The 15,412-nt window shown below is 47.7% G+C and overlaps 2 protein-coding genes across 4 annotated transcripts in view; one reads left to right on the top strand and one right to left on the bottom strand.

Annotated features, from left to right (window-relative positions):
- The window catches only part of FAM171A2 (family with sequence similarity 171 member A2), a 410,010-nt gene that overhangs the window by 34,658 nt on the left and 359,940 nt on the right, over window positions 1-15,412 (top strand). The gene's annotated exons all lie outside the window — the stretch shown is intronic.
- Window positions 1-15,412, bottom strand: part of DBF4B (DBF4 zinc finger B) — a 41,462-nt gene that overhangs the window by 12,085 nt on the left and 13,965 nt on the right. For all 3 annotated transcript variants that reach the window (XM_050763094.1, XM_050763092.1, XM_050763093.1), the window contains exons 3-9: window positions 14,999-15,153; window positions 8,053-8,244; window positions 7,128-7,178; window positions 6,182-6,269; window positions 4,596-4,669; window positions 1,923-1,959; window positions 358-403 (exon numbers count right to left, since the gene is read on the bottom strand). In XM_050763094.1, the coding sequence (XP_050619051.1) occupies window positions 358-403; window positions 1,923-1,959; window positions 4,596-4,669; window positions 6,182-6,269; window positions 7,128-7,178; window positions 8,053-8,244; window positions 14,999-15,153 (643 nt within the window). The remainder of the gene's footprint in view (window positions 1-357; window positions 404-1,922; window positions 1,960-4,595; window positions 4,670-6,181; window positions 6,270-7,127; window positions 7,179-8,052; window positions 8,245-14,998; window positions 15,154-15,412) is intronic.

The following is a 15,412-nucleotide window of genomic DNA, read 5'->3' as shown; positions in this document are numbered from 1 at the left end:
TGACATAAAATGTCAGCATACACCCAAGGGAAAAGAGCTGCAATAATGAGCCTGCATGGGACACCATGAGCTCACAGAGCAGAGTTTTAAATGGAGGTAATTCACACACAGGATCATTAACCTCTGACTCATCTCCAAGAGGACTATTCACTGTATAATGCCACTCTCAGAGGCTCCTCCTGGTTTGCGTGAGACTTCTCCATGACAGTGAGAGAGAGTGGCTTCTCAGGAAGATGAAGGTGCAGGGCTAAGGGGCTCCATGTCTTCACATTAGCTTGAGGCCCCTGAGCACCCCTCCCTCCTCCCTCCTCTGTGCAGGCCTAGCTGGGGCAAGCAGAGAGAGGAGGTCCCACTCACCTGCTTTCATCTTCGATTTTGAGGAATGGTGCCTTCAGTCTGGCTACTGAAAGGGGAAGAATGCACACATTAGCTATCTGTCTGCCCCTGTGCAGGGCCTGCACCACACACGCAGGAAATGCTCAGAGAGAGGAGGCTCTGCCAAAGCCTAAGAGCCTTGCAAGAGCTGGAAATCATGCCACCCCAGGCTGCGCTCTCCTTTCACTCAGATTTCCAGCCTCTATCCCTGGGAGAAAGGTTGCATCAGTCGGGGGATAGGCTGTAGTTATACTGAAGCCCTAGATGATGGGCCCTCCCTCAGCAGGATGCAGGAGCTCCTGTGTGTGGATTCTGGAGGCTATTGGCCAACCAAAGATGCCACCACCATCAGACACCTGGCTGGTTTGGTGGGAGAAACCCAGTCCCTGGTGGTTTCTGCTAAAAGCAGGGTGGGGGTGGTCATTCCCACCAAGTCCCAGGTCCTTCCTAGACCTCTGCTCCTGGAGCCTCAGGATACTGAGGGGCCTAAGAACAACTCCCCAAGCAGAATGCTCCAGGAGGACCCTGGGATTTTTGGAGGGGAAGCAGACTGGAAGAGGGATAAAGAGTGTTTAGTGGTCTTATTAGCAGGATGGTAGAAAAAATATCACAGGTGAAATATAGTTCCTGAAAAAATGGGGCAAAGGAGTGCTGAGAAGACGAATTTGGAGTGAATTAAGAGACTCACCCCTATTAGATAGTTATTCGCATAGCTTAGAAAATCTCTTAGGCATCAGGACCCACAGTGACCAGGAGTCCTGTGGAAGGTGCAGCCAAGGCAGCTGAAAGCCTGGCCCCCGTCTGACAGCCACAAATTCCCCAAAGACGCTGGCACCTTACAGCTCCCAACTGTACTTGAGGCCACCAGTAGCACCCAAGCAAAAAGCAGCCTTTTCTCCTTTAGCAACAGCTCTCATTAATTACTTTTTGGGGACAATTTCTTGTCTTTCTAATTAACTGAGACAGTTATTAAAATCAATTCCCCTACAGACTTCCTTGAATTCTGAGCATGAGAGAGGTGCCAAGTGACTTTTCTTAGCTCCTGCTTGTGCATGAATAAATGCCACTTAAAGAGCATCTTTGGGAGAAACATCCAGGGGGAGAAACTCTCCTGCTTTCCAAGAGGAACCAGGAGATAGAGTCCATCAATCCGCCAGTTTGTCAGTTTCAGGGAGTTTGGCAGTTCTGAAAACAGTAGGCAGCTGTCAAACTGCCCACCCTCAAACTGCCACTGAATCAGAAGGAAAAGGATGCTGAACCTCAGTCGATGCACGGGAACAGCCAGAGGACACAGGAGCCAAAGTGTCTGCATGGGGTCTTGGCTCTAAAGGAGAAGCCCCGGCCCAGCAGCTTTGGACTTGCTCTTGGACATGCCTCTCTTGCTCCAGAAACCTGAGGCCCAGGCCCTGGAAACACAAAGGGGCAAGACAACCTGGACTCGCTTGCTGCCACAGAAAAGTGAGCAGATGCTGCCACAGAGGGAGTCGTGGGGAAGTGTTTAGGGAGGGAGGGATTGCAATTACATGAGGAAAAGCTACCACACTGACCTTTCCGTGTTCTTGACTCTGCTGCTGGACATGTTCCCTAAATGGAAAGGAAAAATAGGTTAAGGATGTGAGGAAGCCACGGGGGTCAAGGAACTGGGCCTGATAAACCAAGTGGCTGCCAGTCTGTCCCACTTTGCTTCCTGCTGTTGAGAGGCTTGCAGAACCAGACTCTTGGGCCCTGAGCTGGAGCAGACCTGGGCACAACGGCTCCCTCCTCGGCAACACGATGAATAAGGGTCACTTGGTGTGTGAATCTTAATGGCAGCTGACTGTGCAGGGAGTGCAGGACAGTGCAGAGAGCAAGAACTCTGGAGTCCCAGAGGCCTGGTGTGAACTTCAGCTCTACCACCTGCAATGTGAGGAGGACCCACCGACCTCATAGCGTGTTGCATAGAAGAGATGCTCACTAAATGGCAGCTTTATTTTCTAAGTAGTGATGCTGTTCCAGGTACCCTATAGGACTAGGATAAAGACAATGGCCATTTGCCTTCCTCTGTCCTATCTTGTGTACTCTGATTCTGTGGGTCAAAATCAATGTTTAAGCCAAGGTCAAACAAGGCTGATATTAAAAAGTAAATGGAGGCTGGGCACGGTGGCTCACGCCTGTAATTTCAACATTTTGGTAGGCCAAGGCAGGTGGATTGCTTGAGCTCACAAGTTTGAGACCAGCCTGGGCAGCATAGTGAGACCCTATCTCTAAAAAAAAAAAAAAAAGTATTAGCCAGGTATGGTGGCGCATGCTGTAGTCCTAGCTACTTGGGAGGCTGAGGTGGGAGGATGGTTTGAGCCCAGTAGGCGGAGGTTACAGTGAACAGAGATGGCGCCACTGCACTCCAGTCTGGGTGACAGAGCCAGACCTTGTCTCACAAAAAAAGTAAAGTAAAATAAATAAATAAAATACAAAGAAAAAAGAGTAAATGGATCTTCTGGTGTATACCTGAAAAATAAGTAAATAAATATAAAATAAAATAATCAGCTTTAGCTGGAGAGCCAGGATGATGGTGGATCCATGACCACCTGTGCCTCTGGGCCCTAAGATGTTTCAGATTCTCCTCTAGGCCACACCTTGAGGGCAAACACAATCCAAAGAAGCCTCTCACACTCCGTTGCATATCAGCACATTACATCCAAAACTCACTTCACTGCCAGATACCTACAAAACTAATTTTTTTTCTTTCTTTTGAGACAGAGTCTCACTCTGTTGCCCAGGATGGAGTGCAGTGGTGCAATCTCAGCTCACTGCAACTTCTGTCTCCCGGGTTCAAGCGATTCTCCTGCCTCACCCTCCCAAGTAGCTGGGATTACAGGTGTGTGCCACCACACCTAGCTAATTTTTGTATCTTAGTAGTGACAGGGTTTCACCATGTTGGCCAGACTGGTCTCCTGACTTCAAGTGATTCGCCTGCCTTGGTCTCCCAAAGTACTGGGATTACAGGCGTGAGCCACTGTGCCTGGCCTACAAAACTGATTAAGTTAAAGTAAAAATGCTGTGCATCTACCTAGAAGGGGGGAATTTTTGACATATTTGCTTCTGTGTGCATAGAGTCCTAAAAACTGTTCACACTGTTTGTCAGGAAGGGAGGCCAGTGGTTGAGAAGCTGGAGCAGGGAGAGACTTTTTGTTGTATACCCTTTTGAATTTTGAACAACACAAATTTAACAGCAGCAACATCCCCAACACTCCTAAAGGAGAGGGTGTGGAGAGGGTATCAGTGTCTGAGTGCTCCATTCACTATTTTTTTAAAGTTTTTTTGAGACAGAATTTCACCTGTTGCCTAGGTTGGAGTGCAATGGTGCGATCACGACTCACTGCAACATGCCTCCTGGGTTCAAGATTCTCCTGCCTCAGCCTCCTGAGTAGCTGGGATTACAGGCATGTGCCACCACGCCTGGCTAATTTTTGTATTTTTAGCAGAGTCGGGGTTTCACCATGTTGGCCAGGCTGGTCTTGAACTCCTGACCTCAAGTGATCTGCTGGCCTTGGCCTCCCAAAGTGCTGGGATTACAGGTGTGAGCAACCACGCCCAGCCGCTCCATCCACTTTGGATGTGGTTTGCTAGTACTGTTAGCTAATTAGCACTGTTAACTAATAGCTATTACTGTTCATCCTGTGTCTGGATGCCAGGCTGTGGGTGGATCTGTAGATTTAATCCTTCCTCAGACTGAGGCTTGGGTGAAGATACTGTGGCTTTAAACCAGGTTGGGCTCTCTTGATGTGATACACACAGTTCTAACGCCAGCAAAGAATGGAAAACAAACAAGGATTTAGAAGATGGCAGCTATTTCGATCACTCCTTCTCACCCCTGCAGTATGCAGACTTATTCCCAGGTTAAGAGCTGTCCCCAGAATAGCAGCCTGGTCAGTGCCATGGGCATTTATGAACCTTATCTAGTCCAGAACTACTGTAAGGCAGCCCATGGCCCAGGCGGCCCAGGCCATAGGGATGTCTCAGCAGGGTGTGTGCCATGGGAGGACTGCAAGTGCCGCAGAGAGAAGAAAGGGTGTCGCAAAGCTATGGGTGCTAGGACTGAGGTAAGTAAGAGGCAGCATTCCCCTTCCATCTTTCAGAATGGCCAGGAAGAGATGGCTTGGGCGGGCCATGGATTTACCTAAGTTATCACTGATTTCACTGAAAACCATCCATTTGCCCTTCAATTCAGCAGGATGACCTACCTCTGGCTTCTTTGGCTCTTGTTTTTTCACACATAAAGAGGCAAGAGACAGCTGCTGCATGTGCATCATCATTTCTGTGGAGAAGACAGAGGGTTTGTGCCAAAGGCTTCCAGTGTTCACTTACCTAGCACAGCCCCTTCCGGGCCGCAGGACTAAACTTGCTCGGCCAGCCCACTGAATCACTCCAGCCTTGCCTGCCACCTTCTGGCTACACATCCCCTCTGCATCTCCTGACGGCAGAGGTAAGGACTGGGTCCTCTATCCCTGGAATAGCACCTGAGCGGGTGTCATGCTCTTTTGCAGCACTGAATACAACTCATCTTTGAACAGAAGGTGCCTCATGGCTTGCTAACAACTTTAAGGCACCACTGAAGAGCTGCGGCTATGAGGGAGGCCATGCTGTGTGAACTACTCAGCTGTACCCTCAGGTGAAAGACCAGCAAGGTCTACATGCTGGCACTTCTCTAACAAAGGAAGGCAGGGGAGGAGATCAAGTCAGAAATGGCTGATTTTTCAGTGAGATGAAGCCCTCCACATCCCAGACCAGGAACTTCCCCTGTACAGCCTCTAGACTCCCCTGGAAGATCTTGGTACCAAGAGGTGGGGCAGCATTCCAGTCAGCACCTATGGGCTGTCCCATCTGGACCAGTCCCCTAAAATGGATCAGAGAAAACTCCAGACTCAAGAATGGAGTTGGGTATGAGATCACTCACTGCCAGCTGGTTCAAGACAACTATTCTAAACAGGCTGCAAACGGGTTGTTTACAGTGTGAGAAAAGAAGGAGCACAAAATTTACAGCTGAGTCAAACTGAGAGTGGTGGTCCACACTACACACTCTGGTGAGACCATGGACAATTTGCCTAATCCGTTTGAAGCTCAATTTCCTCATCTGTATAATGGGGACAGAACTGCAGTGAGGATTAAAGGAGGTAATTCGTAGCACAGAGTCAATACCTGTTAAGTGGTCATGAAATTTTTTTTTTTTTGAGATGGAGTCTAGCTCTGTCACCCAGGCTGGAGTGCAGTAGTATGATCTTGGCTGACTGCAACCTCCGCCTCCTGGGTTCAAGTGATTCTCCTGCCTCAGCCTCCTGAGTAGCTGGGATTACAGGCATGCACCACCAGGCTCGGCTAACTTTTGTATTTTTAGTAGAGATGGGGTTTCACCATGTTGGTCAGGCTGGTCTTGAACTCTTCACCTTGTGATCCACCTGCCTTGACCTCCCAATGTGCTGGGATTACAGGTGTGAGCCACTGCACTGGCCAGTGGTCATGAATATTAAGGTAATTTCTGCATTTGTAAAACGGGATCATCACACTAGCTGGGGGAGAGCTGTAGCAGGTGACATGAAACGGCATGTTTTAGGGACCTCCTGCGGGACGCTGAGGCCACAGCCTGCACTCTGCATCCTCACCGCTTTCTCCCTTCCCCACATCCTCCCACCTTTGTGGATCAACATGGCAGCTGAGTACTTCTGGCTTCCGGTGACCAGAAGCTCACATGACCATGATCCTCCTAAAAGCTGACACTCCTGGTCAAAGTCACCAACTCTCCCTCCACAGGAGCCCAGCACAGAAAGGGTACCATCCACGTGCAGAATCCTCACTCCCCAAGAGCGGGCATTGGTCAGGAGGCTGCTGCTGCCCCCACTGCCTCCTCCACTGATGCTCCCCTGAAATTACAACACAGAGTCAGGTAGGAGCAGAGACTCCCCAAGGCCTGAACGTGAAGGGGACAGATAGAAATTGCTTCTGGGAGCCCTGAGTCATCCATGGGAGGGACTGGGGGGAGGCAGGCAGGAGACAGAGTACAGTGCCCAGAGAGTCCATCCCAACCCTCAGGAAGACATCCTGTCCTCCATATGGCCACACTGGGAGGGGAAAGACCACTGGTCTGCCTATACATTGTGCTCTGGCCACCTCGTGACCAGAAAGGAACAGGTGCTTCTAAGAGAGCTGTTTGTGGGGAGGGCCTCTGCAAGGAAAGCTCTCAGCACAGTAAGTACACAACAAACATGGTGACCATCATCCTCTCTGAGCATGAGACTATGCTGGCTGCCGATCTTCCCCCTCCACTGGCTCAGTCCAGCAGCACCACCTCCCCCATCACAGCCATGTACCCCTCCTGATGTCACTAGCATGACTCTTCTCACAAGATCACCTTAACTCCTCTTCCTGCCACTAAACTTTAACAGCCCTGAATTTTCACACAAGAAATAAAGAGTTACTTGTAAAAGAAGTCTGGCTTCTGTACCAAGCAGCCCTGTCCTGCCACATCCCACATCCCCATGGTTCTCTTGGTAGGCTCCGGAGTTGGAGGTGGCTCTGGTTTCAACACTTACTCTCGAGGTGAATGGCTAAATAACTTGTCTGAGCCTCCACTAACTAACGTAGAAGAAGGAAATAATGACAATACTACATATCGCAGAGTGTGCAGTTTGAGTGGGTGCTTCAGAAGAACCTGGGAAGAAGGGTGAAATCCCTCCCTGTGCTGGAGACTACCCACTCTGTCCCGTCTTGCTCCAGCTCACCTGGTTTCTGACGGCCTTCTGCAGCAGCTCCTGCCCTCTGCTTAGAGGCACCTGACGGGAGAGAAGAGCAGTGATGTCTGCTGTTAGGCCATGTGTGCGATGAAAGATATTTACACAGGAGCTGGTGAGGGGTTATGTCTTGGCGTTATGTCCCTCGGAAAGCTGGGAGCAGTGACGACTGAGGACTGGTAGAAATGAGAGCCTAGAAAACATCTAGGAGGTAAAGGTAAAGCTGCAGGAAGTTTAGGTAACCCTGAGGTGGCAGCCTGAACCTGGTGGAGAGTAGGGCACTCTAAATCCACTGAGATCCAATTGTTACAAATGTCCTGAGACCCCTCTTTAAGAGTCTCTGCACCCTCCAGCAGATAATGAAAGCAAATGTTTCACTTCAGAAGTTTTTGCTCGTAGGAAGTCCCATCTGTCATCACAATGCCAACAATGTATGTTCATGGACATTTTAATATTAATATAAGTTAGACAAAAATAAGAATGTAAGCCTAGAGGGGAAAAGCCATATTCCATTTTAAATCAAAGACATAACACGTGTATTATCCAAACTCTTGGCCCTTCATACATGCAAGCAAGGAAGAAGGGAATGGCTGCCTACTCAGGGTACTCCTGCCCAAGCCCAGACCAATCCCAACACGTCTTCTCTGGTTTATGAAGAGTCTCTTCTGGTTTCTAAAACTCTGGCTTTGAAGTCCTATAAAAACTGACATATGGCATAAAAGGGTAGCACGGGGGATAGTATGTTGCTGAGGTGTTTAGATCCAGAGCTATGATAAAATATTCTCAGTCCCTGAATTCAAATGAGAGATTAAATTAAGCCAGATGAAACTAAAACCAGAGACTGCCTTAAAAGGCTCACCAAAGCCTACTTCCTTTGTTTACACAGCATACCTCTCCTACTCCATGAGGTTCTTACCGAGTCAACAGGTTTTTGTGAAGGCCTGGGGTGGCTGCCTTTTGGATCAACCATGGCCGATGTTTCCACTCTGACCTTACTGGGGTTAGGGCTAGGGCAGCCTCTTTGGTTTGTCCTACTGCTCTCTGCTTTTGCTTCTCTGCGGCTGGACACGATGTAACTTACTTCTTTGCTCAGAAAACCCTCAATTACCTGAAACCAGATCACAGAGATGGCTGAAAACCAAAAAGCAAATGCAGAATTGTCAATAAAAAGAGGCTAGAGAAGGAAATCTTGGCTGCCAGGAGTTCCAGAATCAATGTCTTTAAATAGACTAAATGCAGTTCCGTACCAAGTTCCTAAGAAGACATCATCCTGAAATCTAATAGGGTGTATATATACATATATATATAAATAAAACAGGTTTTGTCTCCAGGACTGCTGCCCCTGACCCAGTGGTAGAAGGCTGCAGGCTTTGAGTTCTATGAGCAGTTTGAGTTTGCATACAGCAAGAACACATTGGAAGAACTGGACAGGATTAAGACTAGCTTGTGTAAGCCATGATTTTTCTGTGTAAGACACACTGGGGACCAGGTATGGTGGCTCATGCCTGTAATCCTAGCACTGTAGGGGGCTGAGGTAGGAGAATCACTTGAGGTCAGGAGTTCAAGACATGCCTGGGCAACACAGCAAGACCCTGTCTCTAAAATTTTTTTTTTTTAATTTCTTAAATTAGCTGGGTGTTGTTATGTGCACCTGTAGTCCTAGCTACTTGGGAGGCTGAGGCAGGAGCATCCCTTGAGCCCAGTAGTTCAATGATGCAGTGAGCTATGACTGCACCACTACACTCCAGGTTGGGGAGTGAAATCCTGTCTCTCTTAAAAAAGAAGAAGAAAAAAAAGGCTAAAATGACTTATTTTATGTTATATATACTTTATGACAATTAAAAAAATCTAGTTATGAATTGAAGCATTACATTTACCTTTTTTTCTTTTCTGGTTTTTTTTTTTTTTTTTGTGACAAGGTCTCACTTTGTCTCCCAGGCTGTAGTGCTATAGTGCGATCTTGGCTCACTCTAATCTCCACCTCCCGGGTTCAAGCAATTCTCCTGCCTCAGCCTCCCAAGTAGCTGGGACAACAGGTGTGTGCCACCACACCGGCTAATATTTGTATTTTTAGAGGAGACGGGGTTTCATCATGTTGGTCAGGCTGGTCTGGAACTCCTGACCTCAAGTGATCTGCCCACCTCGGCCTCCCAGAGTGTTGGGATTACAGGTGTGAGTCACCGTGCCTGATCACATCTACCTTTTTTTCGTCACCAGGCTGGAGTGCAGTGACACAATCTCAGCTCACTGCAACCTCTGTCTCCCAGGTTCAAGCGATTCTCCTACCTCAGCTTCCTGAATAGCTGGGACTACAGGCGCATGCCACCATGCCCAGTTAATTTTTGTAATTTTAGTAGAGCTGGGGTTTCACCATGTTGGCCAAGATGGTCTCAATTTCTTGACCTTGTGATCTACCCACCTTGGCCTCCCAAAGTGCTGGGATTACAGGTGTGAGCCACCGTGCCTGGCTGCATCTACCTTTTTTAATATGGCAAATGCAAATGCTAGAGGGTAGGAGTAGGGCAATCAATGATTATCCTATATAAATACAGGAGATTGTTAATGGCCATACATTCCTCCTCCCATCCCAGTGTACTTACTCCTTTGCAATATGACTTTGTTGTTCCTGCCATTAGGAGGTGGGACCTACTTTTTTATGCCCTTCAATCTGACTCGATTGGACCAATAGAACATGGGGAAATTATGATGTGTGAGTTCTAGAGCCTAGGCTTCAGAGGCCTTGGCTTCCTGCCTCACTTTCTGGGAAGGCTGCCTTGAGACCACCATGTTAAATCAGCTAGTCTGGCACAGAGTGCCAGATGTGTAAGTGAGGCCATCTTGGTCTTTCCAGCCCAGGTGACTCTCCAGCTGAATGCAGCCTCAGGAATGAGCCCTGTTGAAACCACCAGATAAACCACCCAGCCAACCCACAGCATAATGAGAAATAATAAATTGTTGTTTTGGCCAGGTGCGGTGGCTCACGCCTGTAATCCCAGCACTCTGGGAGGCCAAGGCAGGTGGATCACCTGAGGTCAGGAGTTCGAGACCAGCCTGGCCAACATGGTGCAACTTCGTCTTTACTGAAAATACACACACGCACACAAAAACTGGCTGGGCATGGTGCCTGTAAACCAAACTACTCTGGAGGCTAAGGAAGGCTTGAACCTGGGAGTTGGAGGTTGCAGTGAGCCGAGATTGCACTATTGCACTCCAGCCTGGGCAACAAGAGCGAAACTTTGTCTAAAAATAAATAAATAAATAGAAAATAAATTGTTGCTTTAAGCCCTATATAGCAAAGGCTAAATGACAGAAAGTACTAAAAGTTCAAAATGTAATTATGGGCCAGTTTGGTTATATAATCCTCATTCTATCCATCCTCACCGAGTTTCTGCAGTCCCGAGTTTCTGGGTTTGACAGCAAAGAGCCTCTCCATTCCAAGCCTATTCATCTAGTTTCCCCAGTTGTTAGTCTCTTTTGGGCCAAGAACTATCATGCTATTTTCTTTTTTTTTTTTTTTTTTTTTTGGAGACAGAGTCTTGCTCTGTTGCCCAAGCTGGAGTGCAACGGCACAATTTTGGCTCACTAGCACCTCTGCCTCCTGGGTTGAAGCGATTGTTATGCCTCAGCCTCCTGAGCGGCTGGGACTACAAGTGCGCACTACCATGCCCTGCTAATTTTTTATATAAGGTTTCATTATGTTGGCCAGGCTGGTCTAGAACTCCTGACCTCAGGTGATCTGCCCACCTCAGCCTCCCAAAGCGCTGGGATTACAGGTGTGAGCCACTGAGCCCAGCCTAAATATATATATATATACATTTTGTTTGTTTGTTTTTGAGATGGAGTCTTGCTTTGTTGCACAGGCTGGAGTGCAGAGGCATGATCTTGGCTCACTGTAACCTCCACCTCCCGGTTTCAAGCAGTTCTCCTACCTCAGTCTCCCGAGTAGCTGGGATTACAGGTGCATGCCACCACACCTGGCTAATTTTTGTATTTTCAGTAGAGACTGTGTTTCACCATGTTGGCCAGGCTGATCTCGAACTCTTGGCCTCAATCCCAAAGTGCTAGGATTACAAGCGTGAGCCACCGTGCCCAGCCCCTAAAAATATTTTAATGGAATCAAATACAGCAAATGCTTTTTACTCAAAGTTGTTCACCTGTGTTATTTCTAAACACTAAAAATTATTAAGACTCTAAATGTCCACAGGGCAACAGGTAAGTAAATTAATAATCCACTCAAAAGAATATTATATTCCCATTGCAGATGATACATATGAAGGGCAATAATGATGGAAAAGTGCTAATGCTTTAAGGTTATGGGTAAAAAGTTGATACTAAAAACGTACTAATGCCAGCTGGGTGCTGTGGCTCATGCCCATAATCCTAACATTTTGGGAGGCTGAGGTCGGGGGACTGCTTGACGCCAAGAGTAAAAGACCAACCTGGCCAACATAGCGAGAACCTGTCTCTAAAATTTAAAAAGAAAGTACTCATGATCACAGCTAGAAAAAAATAAGCATTGCCCTGCCCTTCCCAGCCCTGCCCTCAGCTCCCTCTTGCAGGCATCTGAGTAAGGCAAAAAAAAAAAAAAAAAACAAAAAAAAAAAACCCAAAAAAAAAAGGCCAGGCGTGGTGGCTCACACCTGTAATCCCAGCACTTTGGGAGGCTGAGGTGGATCACCTGATATCAGAAGTTCCAGACCAGCCCAACCAACATGGAGAAACCGTCTCTACCAAAAATACAAAATTAGCCAGGCGTGGAGGCGCATGCCTGTAATCCCAGCCCCTCGGGAGGCTGAGGCAGGAGAATCGCTTGAACCCAGGAGGTGGAGGTTGCAGTGAGCTGAGATCGTGCCATTGCACTCCAGCATGGGCAACAAGAGCGAGACTCTGTCCCAAAATAAATAAAGAAAAAGGGCCAGTAGCAGTGGCTCAGGCCTGTAATCCCAGTACTTTGGGAGGCTGAGGCACGATTACTTGAACCCAGGAGGTTGTGACCAGTCTGGGGAACATGGCGACACTCCGCATCTACAAAAAAATACAAAAATGAGCAGGGCATTGTGGCAAGCATCTGTAGTCCCAGCTACAGGGAGACTGAGGTGGGAGGATCACCTGAGTCCGGGGAGGTTGAGGCTGTATGAGGCTGTAGTGAGCCATGATGGCGCCACTGCATTCTAGCCTGGGTGACTGAGTGTGGCCCACTATCCAAAAAAAAAAAAAAAAAAAGCACAATAAAACAAAGGTAGGATGGAGGCAGAAGGAAGATGGAAATTTACCCCGGGCTAGGAGTATCAAGGGGAGTTGCCCAAGCATATAGGGAGTGGTTTCCTTTTTGGGGTGATGAAAATGTTCTACAATTGACTATGCGATCATACAACTTACACATTTCTGTGAATATACTAAAAACCACTGAGCTGTGCACTTTAAATGGATGAATTTTATGATATGTGAATTATATCTAAATTAAGCCATTATGAGAGGAAGGGAGGAAAGAAAAATACTTAAAAATGCTAGTTGTCACTTGGAGTACTTCCACGTTCTCTAAAATTTCTAGAACGAACAGATAATATGTTTTGTTTGTTTATTTATTTATTTTAACATTATTTTTGAGACAGGGTCTTGTTTTGTCATCCAGGCTGGAGTGTAGCGGTGCAATCATAGCTCACTGCAGCCTCAAACTCCTGAGTTCAGGTAATCCTTCCACCTTAGCCTCCTGAGTAGCTGGACTGTAGGCATGTGCCACTGCCCCCAGCTAACTTTTTTTTTTTTTTTTTTTGAGATGGAATCTTGCTCTTGTTATCCAGGCTGGAGTGCAATGGTGTGATCTCAGCTCACTGTAACCTCTGCCACCTGAGTTAAATTGATTCTCCTGCCTCAGCCTCCTGAGTAGCTGGGATTACAGGCATGTGCCACCACGCCAGGTTAATTTTGTATTTTTAGTAGAGATGGGGTTTCTCCATGTTGGTCAGGCTGGTCTCAAACTCCTGACCTTAGGTGATCTGCCCGCCTGGGCCTCCCAAAGTGCCGGGATTATAGGAGTAAGCCACTGTGCCTGGGAATTATAATTTTATTTTTTGTAGAGATGAGGTCTCACTATGTTGCTCAGGTTGGTCTCAAACTCCTGGACTCAAGCAATCCTCCCACCTCAGCCTCCCAAAGTGTTGAGATCACTGGTGTGAGCCACCACAACCCGCCATTCAGTTTCCTTTTTTTTGACTGGACGTGGTGGCTCACACCTGTAATCCCAGCACTTTGGGAGGCCGAGGCAGGCGGATCACGAGGTCAGGAGATCAAGACCATCCTGGCTAACACGGTAAAACCTCGTCTCTACTAAAAATACAAAAACATTAGCTGGGCATGGTGGCAGGCACCTGTAGTCCCAGTTACTCAGGAGGCTGAGGCAGGAGAATGGCATGAACCTGGGAGACAGAGCTTGCAGTGAGCCGAGATCCCGCCACTGCACTCCAACCTGGGTGAGAGAGCGAGGCACTGTCTCAGAAAAAAAAAAAAGTTTCTTTTTTTCTTGAGACAGGGTCATGCTGTGTCACCTTGGCTGGACTGCCTCCTGGGGCTCAAGCGAGTCTCATACCTCAGCCTACTGAGTAGCTGAGACTACAAGCATGTGCCACTGGACCTGGTTAATTTTTGTATTTTTAGTAGAGACAGGGTTTTGCCATATTGGCCAGGGTGATCTAAACTCCCAGGCTCAAGTGATCCACCTGGTTCGGCCTCCCAAAGTGCTAGGATTACAGGTGTGAGCCACCGCACCCAGCCTTTTTTTGAGACAAGGTCTCACTCTGTTGTCCAGGCTGGAGTGCAGTGGCACAAGATCTCGTCTTCAGCTCACTGTAACCTCCGCCTTTTGGGCTCAAGTGATCCTCCTACCTCAGCCTCCCAACTACAATCATGCACCACGACACCCGCTTAATTTTTTGTATGCTTTGTAGAGACAGATTCTCGTCATGTTGCCAGGCTGATCTTGAACTCCTGGACTCAAGTGATCTGTCCTCCTCAGCCTCCCAAAGTGCTGGGATTACAGTCATGAGCCACTGTGCCCAGCCTAAGTTTCTAATATGGAAAAAGATTTATCTTTATTTTTTAAAGGTTATTTATTATCATTATTATTTTTTGAGACAGAGTCTCGCTCTGTCTCCCAGGCTGGAGTGCAGTAGTACAATCTCGGCTCACTGCAAACTCCGCCTCCCAGGTTCAAATAATCCTCCTGCCTCAGCCTTCTGAGCAGCTGGGACTATAGGCGCCAACCATGATGCCTGGCTAATTTTTGTATTTTTAGTAGAGACAGGGTTTTGTTGTTTAGGCCAGGGTGGTCCCGAACTCCTGACTTCAAGTAATCCACCTGCCTTGGCCTCCCAAAGTGCTCGGATTATAGATGTGAGCCACTGCACCTGGCCAAAAAAATGGTTTATGTTTAAAATTGCTTTGGGAAATGTAGTGAGACCTTTGAAAATACCTGGAAACTGCCAGGCGTGGTGGCTCACACCTGTAATCCCAGCACTTTGGGAGGCCGAGGTGGGCAGAACACGAGGTCAGGAGTTCAAGACAACCCTGGCCAACAAGGTGAAACCCCATCTCTACTAAAAAGACAAAATTAGCCAGACATGGTGGTGTGCACCTGTAATCTCAGCTACTGGGGAGGCTGAGGCAGGAGAATTGCTTGAACCTGGGAGGCAGAGGTTGCAGTGAGTTGAGATCGTGTCACTGCACTCCAGCCTGGGTTATAGATCAAGACTCCATCTCAAAAAAAAAAAAAAAAAAAAAAAAAATAAAATACCTGGAAACTATAGATATAATCCCTATCCAACTCCTGCTCTACAGCACAAATGCACATGGAGCAGGTTACCTACCCCACCCAGTTGCTGAATGGCCCCTGTCAAAAACTGGAGATTCTTGCCAGCAGGCAGATCCAAGTAAAAGGACTTTCCGGAAAAGGGATGCTTCCCAGCACCTGGTGAGTTCTTCTGGCATTTTCCCAGATACCTGGAAACCCCTAGCTGAGCCCCTAGAAAACAATAAAGAGGAGCAAAGTAAGAAGCTTGAAAAGAGAGTCCTGAGGCCAGGTGGCCCTCACTGACAGTTCAGTCTGTGTGCTACAACAGTGCAGACTAGGCCCTGGGTACACACAGACAGCTGCGAAGCCAATGCCCTTACCCTCATGAAGCTCAGATGTGGTGAAACTAGAACCTTCCAAACAAGATAATAAGCAAACAAGGCTTGCTGACTTCTTCACTTCTTCCTTAGAATCTAAATCTAGGGAAGCC

Source organism: Macaca thibetana, chromosome 16 (genome assembly GCF_024542745.1).
Source record: "Macaca thibetana thibetana isolate TM-01 chromosome 16, ASM2454274v1, whole genome shotgun sequence".
NCBI classification, from domain to species: Eukaryota; Metazoa; Chordata; class Mammalia; order Primates; family Cercopithecidae; genus Macaca; species Macaca thibetana.
Note: the sequence above shows the minus strand (reverse complement) of the source record. Positions and strands in the feature narration are given on the sequence as shown.